The 12,981-nt window shown below is 38.5% G+C and overlaps 1 protein-coding gene across 15 annotated transcripts in view; it reads left to right on the forward strand.

The window, feature by feature from the left end:
• Afdn (afadin, adherens junction formation factor) overlaps positions 1-12,981 on the forward strand; it is a 116,203-nt gene that overhangs the window by 25,638 nt on the left and 77,584 nt on the right. For 13 of the 15 annotated variants that reach the window (XM_042672377.1, XM_042672380.1, XM_042672376.1 and 10 more), the window contains exons 4-6: positions 1,483-1,646; positions 2,384-2,544; positions 8,411-8,568. In XM_042672377.1, the coding sequence (XP_042528311.1) occupies positions 1,483-1,646; positions 2,384-2,544; positions 8,411-8,568 (483 nt within the window). The remainder of the gene's footprint in view (positions 1-1,482; positions 1,647-2,383; positions 2,545-8,410; positions 8,569-12,981) is intronic. The other 2 variants (XM_042672378.1, XM_042672383.1) reach the window with 1 other exon arrangement.

Below are 12,981 nucleotides of genomic sequence, written 5' to 3' on the forward strand. Positions count from 1 at the left end.
TGGTAATCTCAATGTTGCTCCTCATTTTTTCAAAGAAGTTTTCTATCTTAGTTTGGTTTTTGTGTTGGTACTACAACTTGAACTCAGGGCCTGAGCACTGTCCCTTTTTGCTCAAGGCTAGTACTCTACCACTTGAGCCACAGTTCCACTTACAGCTTTTTAGTGATTAATTGGAGCTAAGAGTCTCATGGGTTTTACCTGTCCAGGCTGGCTTTGAACCATGATCTTTAGATCTCAATCTTCTTAGTAGCTAGGATTACAGTTGTGAGCCATTGGTGCCCAGCTTACAGATATGTAATTGACCTTGCTCACATTTCAGCAGATGGATACACACTTGGAATGGTTTCCATTGTTTGCTGGCCATGTTTAATTTCAATTTGTGTCAACTAATGCTGTTCTCTGTGCTTTGCTATGGACCACAGACCTAGGCGGACAGGCTGGAACCTGAGTAGGGCCATCACAGTGCTGCTAGAGGAGAAAAAAATGGGATATTGATTTTTTTGTTTCCCATTTTGTCATGTAGAGATCACTTTCTCTGAATGGTAACTTTTCTTTCCCAAGACAGTGTTCTTTTTCATATTTTTAAACTCTTTACCTGTTAAGTTTTTACATACTGTGGCTCCGTGTCATCTGTTGAAATACAAATTAAGAATAAGCGTATGAATGATTTCTAGAAAAGAAGGCATTTTTATAGAAGCACAATGTGTAAGAGCTTTGATTTATAAAAGCCAGCTTATTGTGGCTATTCTTAACATTTCCATTGAGCTTAAAAGAAAAATGCCTGTGGAGGAGGTGGTGCTTTAGACTTCCTGTTTTCATATTTTCATTAGATCCCTTTTACTCAGGTGTTTGATGGTAACTTGTTTGGAATTTTATTTGCTGAAAATCAAATTTTCATGATTATACTAATTTTGAGGGGTTTTTTGTTTGTTTTTATTTTTTTGCTTGCTTATTATAAATTGAGACAAAATTTTGATATGCTGGAATGCATAGTTTTGGGTTTCTTTGCTGGTGTTGATGGTACTAGAGGCTTGAACTCAGGGCCTCATGCTTGCTAGGCCTCCCACTTGAGCTATGCCTCAGGCCTAAAATGAGTAGATCTTGACTTTGCAGTTCACTTGGTTTTAGTAAATGCATATATCATTGTCACCTCATTGTGGTACAGAACATTGACATCACCTCAAACCTTGTTCCGTAGCTCTATGTTTGACTGTAGCTTGTGAAGTGGACGTAGCTCGGTTATGAGGAGCCTAGGTGATTCCTAGGTAGTGGCCAACAAGATGACAATGTTGGGGGGGGAGAGGATGGGGGGGGCAGGGGGAGGATGGGAAGGAATGGGAAGGGGAAACAAAGGAGGAGGCTACAATGCTTGATAAGAAATGTACTCATTATCTTGCCCATGTAATTGTAACCCCTCTGTACAGTATTTTCATAATAAAAAAAAAAGAAGAAAAAAAAAGATGACAATGTTAATTTTATCAGAAGGCTCAGAGCAATGGACCTGAGAAGCAGGAAAAAGAAGGTGTTATCCAGAACTTCAAGAGAACCCTTTCGAAGAAAGAAAAGAAGGAAAAGAAGAAAAGAGAAAAAGAGGCATTGAGACAGGCATCGGATAAAGAGGATAGACCTTCTCAAGGGGATGATAGGTAACAAATTTGAGAATTGTGCTTTAACATACACTTACTATTATCACCAGGCATATTAAAACACGGGCATATATCAGTTAGAAGTTTAGGGGATGGAGCATAACTCAGTTGGTAGAACACTAGCCAGTGAGCAAAAGTATCAGATGCCAAGTTTGAAAACTGGTCTCAGATTAAAAAAAAAAAGTTTATTGAACTCTGAGGTCTGGGCACTGTCCCTAAAAGCTTTGGTGCTTAAGGATAGCACTCTATTTTTTGAAACAGCTCCACTTCTGGCTTTTTGTGAAGATTAGAGCTTCATAGACTTTCCTGGCTGGGCTGGCTTTGAACCTTGATCTTCAGATCTTAGCCACTTGAATAGCTAGGATTACAGGTGTGAGCCACTGGCGCCTGGCTTAAATGGGATTCTTAAGTAAATAAATATTTCTTGTATTTTGAATGTTGTGGTACAGTATCATTTATTTGCTGTTTGGATTAAACTGATGAAAATTATTGAAATGCATAACTTTCTTTTTGAATCTACAACCACTAAGTTGTATAAGTTGATGAAGTTTTAATTTTAGTTGCTGCTTATATGACTAGCTTTTTTGTTGTTGTTGTGAAATCGTGGTAAAAACAAATGATAAATAGTACACAGCAGATCTGTCAGGGCACAGATGACATTGTCACTAGTTTTTCTGTGATTTTGTATTTTAATGGGAAAATTTTTTAAATGTCATTGATGCTTTTTTTCCATGTAGTGAGAATTCTCGTCTGGCTGCTGAAGTTTATAAAGACATGCCTGAAACCAGCTTTACTCGAACAATTTCTAATCCTGAGGTAGTAATGAAGCGGCGGAGACAACAGAAATTGGAAAAGAGAATGCAAGAGTTTCGGAGTTCTGATGGGCGGCCTGATTCAGGTACAGGTTGCATCTTTTTTTCCAGATTTTTTGTAAAGAGCATTGATTACACTTGTTGTATATACATCAGTCTTTCTTAACTAAAACAGTGGGTGAGGTAGTATACAAATTTGTACTGTATGTGTCCTACAAAGAATTCTGTTCACATAGAAATAACATTGATACCATGTAGTCCCCCAGGTTGGCCTTTTTTTTTTTTAAATGATACATTAGTTGTACAAGTTAGGACATCACTGTGACATTTTCGTATACGCATGTAGTATATCCTGTTCAAACTAACTTCCTCTGTTGCTCTCACCTAGCCCATTGCTTCTTAAAACAGTTTTAACAGGTTTCATTATTCTGTTTTCATATGTGTAAGTAAATGGCTTCAGCCATATTCATCCTTATTTGGTTTATTTGCCCTCTCTACCTCCTGGCCCTCCCTTCATACCCAACAGAGCCTGTCTTACTTTTCTGTAGTTCATTTTGTTCTTTGGTCTATATAAATTATACTAAAGGGTTTCACCATGGTATTTCAAACGGCATATATTATATTTCAATCAGAATAACTATTTTTTCCCTTTCATCATTCTACTAACTCCTGTTGATCAACAACTTTCATTGAGATTCCTTATATTATCCTCATACTTAGTTTCAATGTATTTTGAACTTATTCATCTCCATCTTTGTTTTCCTTCTCTCTCCCTTCATCCCTCTAAACAGTCCCCAGATGAGAACCATGTTCTATGTAAATGTGTTCTTGTTAACTTATGGATATGTGTGTATATAAATTTTCATGAACATATATGTCTTGTAGGTCTTTCTGGAAAATTTCAAATCTGTACAAAAGAAGATATATATGTATCCTATGTACCCTTCACCAACTAATGAAGAAACAACTAAGACTTCTTTTCCATTCCAGAATACATTGCTCTCTTATTCTGAAACTTAATATTTTGAAGCACATTACAAACTGTTTCATCTCTAAATGTTTTGGTACATTTTTCTTGAAGGGTGAAGATTCTTGAACAAACAAAACAAAATTGATCCCAGTACCATTATCATATATAAAAGAATTGACAGTAATTCTTTAATACTATCACATACTTTGTCATCTTACTTTTGAGTTGAGATCCAAATTAGACCTATGTTGATTTATTTTTTGTCATTCTGAAATTTCCATTTTTACTTTGCTTCTTTGTTTTGTTGGTTTGATTTATCTTAAGAACCAAGATCCTTTGTCTCACAGATTTTACTTCTAGTCCTTTTGATCTATTCACCATTTTCCTATCTTTTCAATTACCTTGATTAAATTTAGATACAGTTGCAGATATAGATACTGGGATAGATGTGTATATCAGTATTTATATCTGTTGGTATACATATGGATATAGAAGGGATGAGAATACTTGAGTATCCTCTAAAGGTAGCCCGTGACTGTCAAAAATTCTAATGAACTCATGGATTTAAAACTCTTCATGCCTTTTTGATTTGCTGGGTTAATGTCTAGAGTCTTGGAGAGGCTTCCATTTTGCTCCCAAGTCCTAAATAGTCCCAGTGGTTTTGGGTAGTTTTCTTAGTGGACAGGATTCTGTTCAGCTGCACTTGTAATATCCAGGCTAAGAGAGAGCTACTAGTGTAAGGAGTTCTTCCTTCATTTAACGATTGTGATTTTAGAAAATCTAGATATCCTTTACAATAATAACATTCTTGCTTCCTAACAACCTTAGTATCATTGTTTGCCTTTTTCTTTCTATGCTACATAATAATAGTATCAGAATAAAAATAGAAGTGTTAGAATTCACTTACTGAAAACATTTTAAGATTTTGTGAGATTGTGTATGGGTATAGTCTACAAGTACATTGAATTGCTGCCTTTTACAGCCACATAATTCTTATTTGTGTGGCAGTATGTACGTATTGATTTACACTTAGGTTTGTTTTGTTTTTCACTTTAAAGATTTTCTCCTTTAAAATTTAGAGCTGATCGTTTTAAAGTTACATCTCCAGGGTAAAGTATAGAGATGGAGAAGTCAGTGGCAGTGCACAGCACACTGTGTTTTACGCTTTATAAGTGGAAGTACACTGCGTACTGCCTATGCATTGCCAGCATATCTGTATTTGTGTAAATGGCCATACACTGCGTACCGCACTTCACTGGCCCGCATGCATGGTACACAGCACTTCCCCTTGCCAGCAATCAAGAGTTACCGAATACATCTCAGTGAGATGGGTATTATAAAAAGAATTGAAAGGCCAGGTGCCGGTGGCTACTCAGGAGGCTGAGATCTGAGGATCACAGTTCAAAGCCAGCCCTGGCAGGAAAATCCATGAGACTCTTATCTCCAATTAACCACCAGAAAAGCAGAAGTAGTGCTGTGGCTCAAGTGGTAGAGTGCCATCCTTGAGCAGAAGAGCTGAGGGACTGTGCCCAGGAGTTCAAGCCCCCATGATTGACAAGGAAAAAAAAAAAAAGAATTGAAATAGTTGACTTTACTGTCTGAACTGGTACTGGTTTTATATATTTTTAGCCATTTAGCACGAAGTTTTTACTTAGAACTAGCTTGTAATTGAACTCAGCAAAGATAATACATATTTTATAGTTAGACATTCACAGTAACGTAGTTTCAATTGCTTACCAAAAAAGGGTAACTTATTGGGGTTCCAAATAACTCAAGCCCTGTCTTATTGATTTATTCATCCCCAAAAGTTTGATGTGTCGCCATCAACTCCATCTTTCTCTTTGTAATGTTAACATTGAAGAAAGTTCTTTAGAATTGGACAGTGCAGTGCTGCCTTTGTACACTTGAGAACTTCTTTGAGAGTTGTAGGAATTTGGGTGTTAGGACTGGTAACCTTTCTTAGGCCTAATCCTGTAATATGGTGAAGAGGTGTGTTTAATTTGCAACCTCCTCTTTGGAATCCAAGCCTGACTCCAGGGTCATTTTTAATAATATACATGTGTATGGCAACAGGTTTGGTCTGTGCAGAGGAGCTGTGCTCATGCTTGTGTTCATGTGTAGACATACGTTTTATCAGCCTATGATCTACATTCAGGAGGCAGAGTTTGTGGACTGTGTGCTATGAGATACATCTGCTTCTGCCACCTAACAGTTTGCTGAGGATTCAGAGCTGTGTAGTGCCTTCCAGAGCAGGTGTGGAGATAGTTTGAGCTGTGAGCAACATTGACCTCACAGCTTGCTTTCTCCTCCAAGACTTATCCCAGCCTTCGCGGCCTGAAGCTGAGTCAGTCAGTTATTGCACGGAAATTGTGATAGTGTTGGTGACTAAGAAAATCTTCAGATAGCTGGGTGAAGTGATGCACACCCATTACTCTAGCATGCTGAGGCAGAAGGATTGCAGATTTTAGCTCAGCCTGGATTACATAGTAAGACTGTGTCTCAAAAACAAAACAAAAACAAAAGCAAAAAACTAGGAGAGCAAGGGACTTTTGATTTCATTCGTATTGTAGGAGGATAGTTTTGAGACCTCAATGTTTAAATGTATTTTCTTATCCTGTCAAGGATTTGAAAGTACTTACAAATGTATGTATCAAGAAAAAAGAAGAAAAGATTAGGAGAAGCAGAGAAAATATAAACCAAAAAGAAAGAAAGCCAAAATTTTAGAAAGGACAAGTGGAACATTCAAATACCTGTTTGTGCTGAGCACGTACCAGATGTGAAGGTACATCTGTGTAGGGGAAGGAGCCTGCGCTGTCATCACAACCAGCTCCTGCAGGTGCATCCTGGCTCTCTTGAGGAACACGTGAGTCTTGATAGAGACAGCCAGCTTCATGTGTGCCTTTTTCTAAGTCAGTTAATACAATGTGTTCATGATGAGATGGATTAGAATGCAGCATTTGAGGGTAGTTTTAAGAAAATAGGATGCTCTTTGAATAGGTGCTGTTTAATAGGCTTTAGAGTTTTAAGCTTGAGGTTGATAAGCTTTCAGTTTGGGGTCAGGTTCAGATCTAGACAGATGACTAGAGGAACAGAGGATGGCCTTGAGGTTTATGATTAGAAGTAGCACATTCACAATTGTATTGCCTTGTCCATAAAGAGCACTGGGGTCTCTGGTCTTCCATCTTTTATGAGAGGGCCGTAAAGAAGAAACTGAAGAATGTCCACATTGTAGAATATTAGGACCTATGATCGATTGGGTTTTCCCAAAGAGAAATTGGAGAGATGCTATGGGACTGTGAAGTGAGCAGTTATTTTTGAGTAGAAGATGGGTTCCAACATGAGACAGTGGCAGGCAGGATGTCCCACGAGTTCTGATGCTGTGACTCACACACTCTTCGTATGTCTGAGAAGCAGGTCAGGCGTCCTGATTCAGAGTGGACTTGTAAAGCTTTCTTAACACTCAGGTGTATTCATTCTTTGATATCTTCAAAGTGTGGTTGGCCCAAAGATGCCCTGTCTCAACTGCTGGTGGGCCATTTCTCTTTGGGAAGTGTAATAACAGGAGTGTAAGAGCTGTTGGAGAGTTGGTTCTTGTCTACCACAGTGTTGTACACTGTCTGGTTGTAGCAGGTCACTGCAAGTAGGGAAGGACATGAGTCTTGTGCAGGGGTGCTGTTGGGACCCGGTATTCTTCCTGACCTCTGCGTGTCTATCTTCAGAATGGGGTTGGAGTAAGGCACCTGTCCCTTTGGAACTGAAATGTATATTTGTACAGATCGATGTTAGTTAATGCTCTCTTTGGCAATTTATAGGTATGTATCTTTGTTGAGATAGTACCATGGTTTTACACTTTAGAAATAGAAGTCTTTTTAATTAGACCCATACCTACTGTATTTTGTATCAGAATGACTTAATACTCCATATACTAAAACCACATTCCATCAAGTAATAAAAATAATTTCATTTAGTAACCATCATTTGGCCACATGGATGTGAGTTTTATGGCGGCTTCACCTTGATGTACCCTTAAAAGAAGTGCTGCTCAAAATGGAAATAGAACCCATGCTGATTTTCTTTAGTGACTTTCTGGTAAATTCTGTCCTTAAATCTCTGTGTAGTCTGTAGCGTTGGGATCACTAAAGTTTTGCCTTAGCATTTAGCACATACCCTTTCTATATTATATCACATGTCCTTAGACATTTTTTACTGTTAGTATAAAAATGATATACAAAAGGGTTATGGCTATATAAGTCTGTTAAAGAGTGCATTTCCTTTTGGACAATATCATCCCTTCCCTTGCTTTCTTGAGGTTTCCCTCCTTTTTAAAGAATACTTTTTTATGCTTAAATAGTTGTTCAGAGGGGTTTCAATTCAATATGATAGTTTATATATATATAAAATACATCTTGAATACCAGTTAAGCCAGCAAGCAAACTGATCAAGTTTTGAGTTGCTGGATTCAAAACAAAGAAACCACCAGCAACCAAAAAACCAGCACCCCATTCTAGTGGCAAATCCCTCCGGAAGAATCTAGACTTAAGCACCTGAGTTCTTTTGCCCCCTAGTTCGCTTGTTAAAAATAAGGTTCTTTAGCGGGGCTAATCATTAACTTGATTCAGATTGAGGTTCAGAAAGTAGAAGTGGAGGAATTAGGGCTGGGAACATGGGGGTAGAAGAGCGCCATACCACAGAGAAACTCCAAGGCTTCCCTTTCCTTTGGAGGTCAGTCAGCTTGCTGTGGTCAGAGCTCTTCTCCATGAAAAGAAGACTGACCTGTCAGGCAGGATTGTTGCCCATAGCAGAGTGTCATTAGGTCCGCAGGTGGCTGCTGATGTGTGTCATCTCACAGGAAATAGCATGGAGTTAGTGGTGTAGAATTTGCTTTTGACCTGATGCAGCTGGCATGCACGCGGTTGTAAATATTAACTATTTCTGTCAACTGTTTACAATAAAGTTAGGCTCAAAGACGTTTATTTTTCCAGGGGGAACGTTGAGAATTTATGCAGACAGTTTAAAACCAAATATTCCCTACAAGACGATCCTGCTGTCGACTACAGACCCTGCAGATTTTGCGGTGGCTGAAGCTTTAGAGAAGTATGGTCTGGAGAAAGAAAACCCTAAGGACTACTGCATTGCTCGGGTGCGTAACTGCCGTGTCAGTTGCTCTTGCCAGTGCACTGTACACTTACAGCCAAAAAGAGATCCTGTTTTTTTCTTTTCATTTTGTTTGGTTTTGTTTCAGTTTATTTGATTCATTTACTTTTTTAAGATTATCTTTAAGCAGTGTACAAAGAAGTTTCAAGTCAACCTGTCAGTTTATGAGTACATTCTATTTTGATCAGTGTTACCCCTTCCATTACCCTCCCCGATCTTTTCCAACCCCACCCATTCCTTTAAGACATAAGTACATTGAATAGTATGACTGTTTGCCTACCCTTTCTCTCTCCATCCGCTGTCCTGAGTTTTTAAAAGTTAAACCTAGACCCAGTTTCTCCCCACACTATCACTGAGAGTCTGAGAAACTGAAGCTGTGTGTTAGATATTTATGAAAACAGTGTCTCTTCCATTACAAAAATAATATATGTTCCTTTATGAAGTAAATATGAAACGACAAATGAAGAAAACAGGCTGAAGTTCTACTTTGAAAGGAAAGCTACACCATTAGCATTTTGATAGACATCCTTCCAATTCTTATTTTGCTTATATAGTTTGTTAATCAGGGTTCTGTAAAACCAATGGAATGAAAGAGAGAGAGTGAGAGTGTGTGTGCGCATGTATGCATACGTAAATATGTGTACTATATGCTTCAGAGACAGAGAACTAGCAGATGCTTGGTTCATAAAGCTAAAAGCCTCAGAACAGGGCGTTACGCATGATGAAGTCTGAGTTCATATCTGAAGGTCTTGAAGCTCTTGGAGAGGTGCTAGTGTGAGTCTCTGCTGAGAGACTGAAGAAACTACAGTCTGAGATTCATGGTTGATGGCCCCACTGGGGAGGCACACTGGTTCACTAAGAGTAGAGCTGTTCTCTCCAGCTGGCTGAGAGTCTGTGAGCCCCTGGAGAGGCAGTGGCATGAGATCATGCAGAAAGGCTGTGGAGTCTGATGTCCATGGGTGATGGTCACAGGAATTGATCCGCTTGTTCAGGAAGAGTGGAGTTTGTACACTGGCTCCTCCTCCTTTCCATACAGGCCCCTAGGCTCAGTCTTCTTCACTCAGTTACACAGACATGCTTTACTGATCTCAAGGCTTCTCTTAAGCCAACCAGATTGGAATCACGATTAACCATCTCGCATAGGTAATTTTATTATACTAAAGTCTGTAATACCGATTATATTGTCTAATAGTTACCTATACGTTCTTAGAGATAAAGATTCCATTTTTTTACTCTAGCACTCAAGAAACAGTGGTATTTTATATTTCAGGAAAGTCTAGCAATATTCTATTGAGTTAGCAAATAATATGGAAAATTTTTAGCTTTAATTCAGTCATAATTACATACTTATTTATTGCAGTTTTTCTGTCAGAATTGCAACTGGCAGTAGCTTTTAAAGCAAAGATATATTCATATCCCTTGTCTTAGCAAGTAATTGTTTAATACTAAAATAGAATAACTATTTAAAATTTTTTCCTACAGTGTAACTGAGGAATAAAGTACAACAGACATTTGAAGCCTATAGTTCCAGGAGTTTTGATATTTCAATTCTATGAACAATTTCTCCATCTTCAGTTTCCTAGTGCTTCTTTGTGACCCATCCTCATTCTGTCCATCACTCTAGCTTAAATTTTCTAAAATTTTTATATGAATAGCATCATATGCTAAGTACTCTTTTTTGACTGGTTTCATCCGCAAGATGATTTTGAGACTCACATTCACCAGTTTCTGGTTTTTAAGAATTCCTTTTTGTTGTTAACTAGTATTTTAATATATGGATATACCACAGAAGTAAATCACATGCCAGTTGGTGTACTTTTGGGCTGTTTCCACTTTTGAAGTTTTGACTCTTTAGATAAACCGGCTGTGATTGTATGTGTACAAGTGAACATATATTTTCATGAGTAGTTAACCTAGGACTGTAAGGATGTTCTAACATTATTCTAGATCCATCCATTTCCCTGCAAATCACATAATAATCTTTCTCTTCCTTTTTTTTTTGGTTGGTCATGGGGCTTGAATTCTGGACTTGGGCGCTGTCCCTGCACTCTTTGAGCGCTCTACCACTTGAGCCACAGCACCACTTCCGGTTTTCTAGTGGTTTTTTGGAGATAAGAGTCTCACAGACTTTCCTGCTCAGGCTTGCTTTGAACCACGATCCTCAGATCTCAGCCTCCTGAGTAGCAAGGATTACAAGCCTGAGCCACTGGTGCCCAGCCTAATATATACAAGATGCAGGGCAAAAAAAAAAAAAAAAAAAAAATTCTTTCTTAGTTTTAGTTTTTTTACTTAGGTTAGTCAAGTTAATGTTTGTGTTTGGTGTGATAAGAGTTAGTGTTTCTTCTTTTTACTTTTAGTAGTACTGGGGTTTGAACTCAGGACTTTGTACTGATATCCTACACCTAGAGCTATATCTCCAGCCCTTTTTGTTCTCAGTTACTTTTTTTTTTTTCAGATAGGTTCTCCCTTTTTGCTTTTATTTGCTTTTTATTTGTTTCATTTGCTTATTGTTTTATGTATGTTTTATTTATGTTTCCTGTTGTAGCTGGGATTATAGATGCAGACAACTGTACCCAGCTGTTGATGGAAAGAGGAGCTGGCAAACTTTTTGCCAGGGCTGACCTCAAACTGAGCCAGTGATTCCGAGCTGGTGTTCATCTTTTCCATACAAGTACCCTATTGATTTTGCACTTTTTGTCAGAAACACTTTATTTTCTCCTATTAGATTCTTTAATACCTTTGTCTAAAGTTATTTGATCTCATGAATGTGTGGTTCAATTTCTGGACCTGTGCTTTCTTGACATACAATGACTATCTTTTTTTTCCATATATACTTTTTATTGTAAAAATATTATACAAAGGGGTTACAGTTACATGAGTAGGGTAATGAGTACATTTCCTATCAAGCATTGTTACATCCTCCTTTGTTTTTCCCTCACCATCCCTTCCCACCCACCTCCCCAACTCCACCCCCCCCCCCCAAGCTGTAAAGTTCGTTTTCAACATAGTGTCTTGTACATCTCATTGTTACAATGGGTCAACCTGTATCCTTATTTAAGCGTTTTGTTATATCCCTTCCCCTCCCCAGATTATAAAAATGACTATCTTTTTTGGCAGTGATCTGCCTAGTACTGTAGATTTACAAGGACCATAAAATCAAATGAGTGACAGTGTTGTTCTTTGATTTTGCTTTTAAGAAATGTTTTATTCTGGGTTATCTGTGTTTCTGTATACATTTTAGAACCATCTTGTCAGTTTCTACGCAGAACCTGCTAGGACTAGGATTATGATTGCATTTGGCTGACATCTGTAGTTGAACTTCAAGACTTTCCACCAAGTATCTTCTTCTATTCTCTCAGTAGAGAGAGCAGCTCTTCAGTTACAAAGTTCTTTGAATTCTTTCAGCAGTATATCTATGTGTTCATTGTAGAGGCCCTTATCCCTTTTCATTAGCTAAAGATGGAGTTAACACAAGAACTTGCTTGAGGTTTTACTGAAAAAGGAAAAGCTAGTACATCTGTAATCTTATGTTTATAGCTCAATTTTTAGCTGAGAAAGACAGGAAAACAGATGCTTTCCTCACTTTAAAATGACGATAAAGGATAAAACTGATAAAAGACACAATATCAAAGATACTGCAAGAGATGATGGGGGCAGAGTTTCCATGGGATTTTGAAGGTGTGATTAGTGGTTGCGGAGTGACTAGTGATCAGAGAAAGCCTGCAGTGAAGGCACCACAGCGAAGCGGGCAGGTGCCTGCGTGGCCCCACCGCAGGGCCACCCTGGAGTTGGAGGCTTGGTACTTGCTAAGGCGTTGATGAGAGTTAGACGGAAAAGAAAAGGGGTTGCAGATTTTTGTAAGAGGTAGCAGCCTTTCTTTTCTATCCCAGCAACATTATCATTGCCCAGCTAGAGGAAGGCTGAGAGCGTGGGGTGTCAGTGGGAGGCTTTTTTTTCTCAGAAGGAAAAGACTTGAGGTAGACAGACTTCTAGTTCATTTTCTTCCTGGCAGGTCAATACAAAGTACAGAAGAGCCCTAATGTAATACAGGCTTTACCAGATGATGGTACAGCAGAATACTTGCAAATACTGTCATGCACATTAGAGACAGAATTGACCTATAAGACCGTGGGTGTGGGGGATGTAACAATGTGTTCCCTAGACATAAAATTGGTTCTCAACTGCTATACAAATATTCTAAGTCAAAGTACTATCAATGGGTAGTAGTGAAGACAAGATTCTTGCTACTAGCCATCTTCTAGCTGGGTCCCCTATTCAGTTCTAAACACTGAGGGAGAGCGCGTTAAGAATGCCTCATATCACACCTGAAACTGGTGCTGTGTAAGTGTTTGCCAAGGGCATGTGTTTATATCAGTCTATCTCATCATCAGTTCTGTAA

This window comes from Dipodomys spectabilis, unplaced genomic scaffold, assembly GCF_019054845.1.
Source record: "Dipodomys spectabilis isolate Male_0828 unplaced genomic scaffold, ASM1905484v1 ptg000702l, whole genome shotgun sequence".
Taxonomy (NCBI): Eukaryota; Metazoa; Chordata; class Mammalia; order Rodentia; family Heteromyidae; genus Dipodomys; species Dipodomys spectabilis.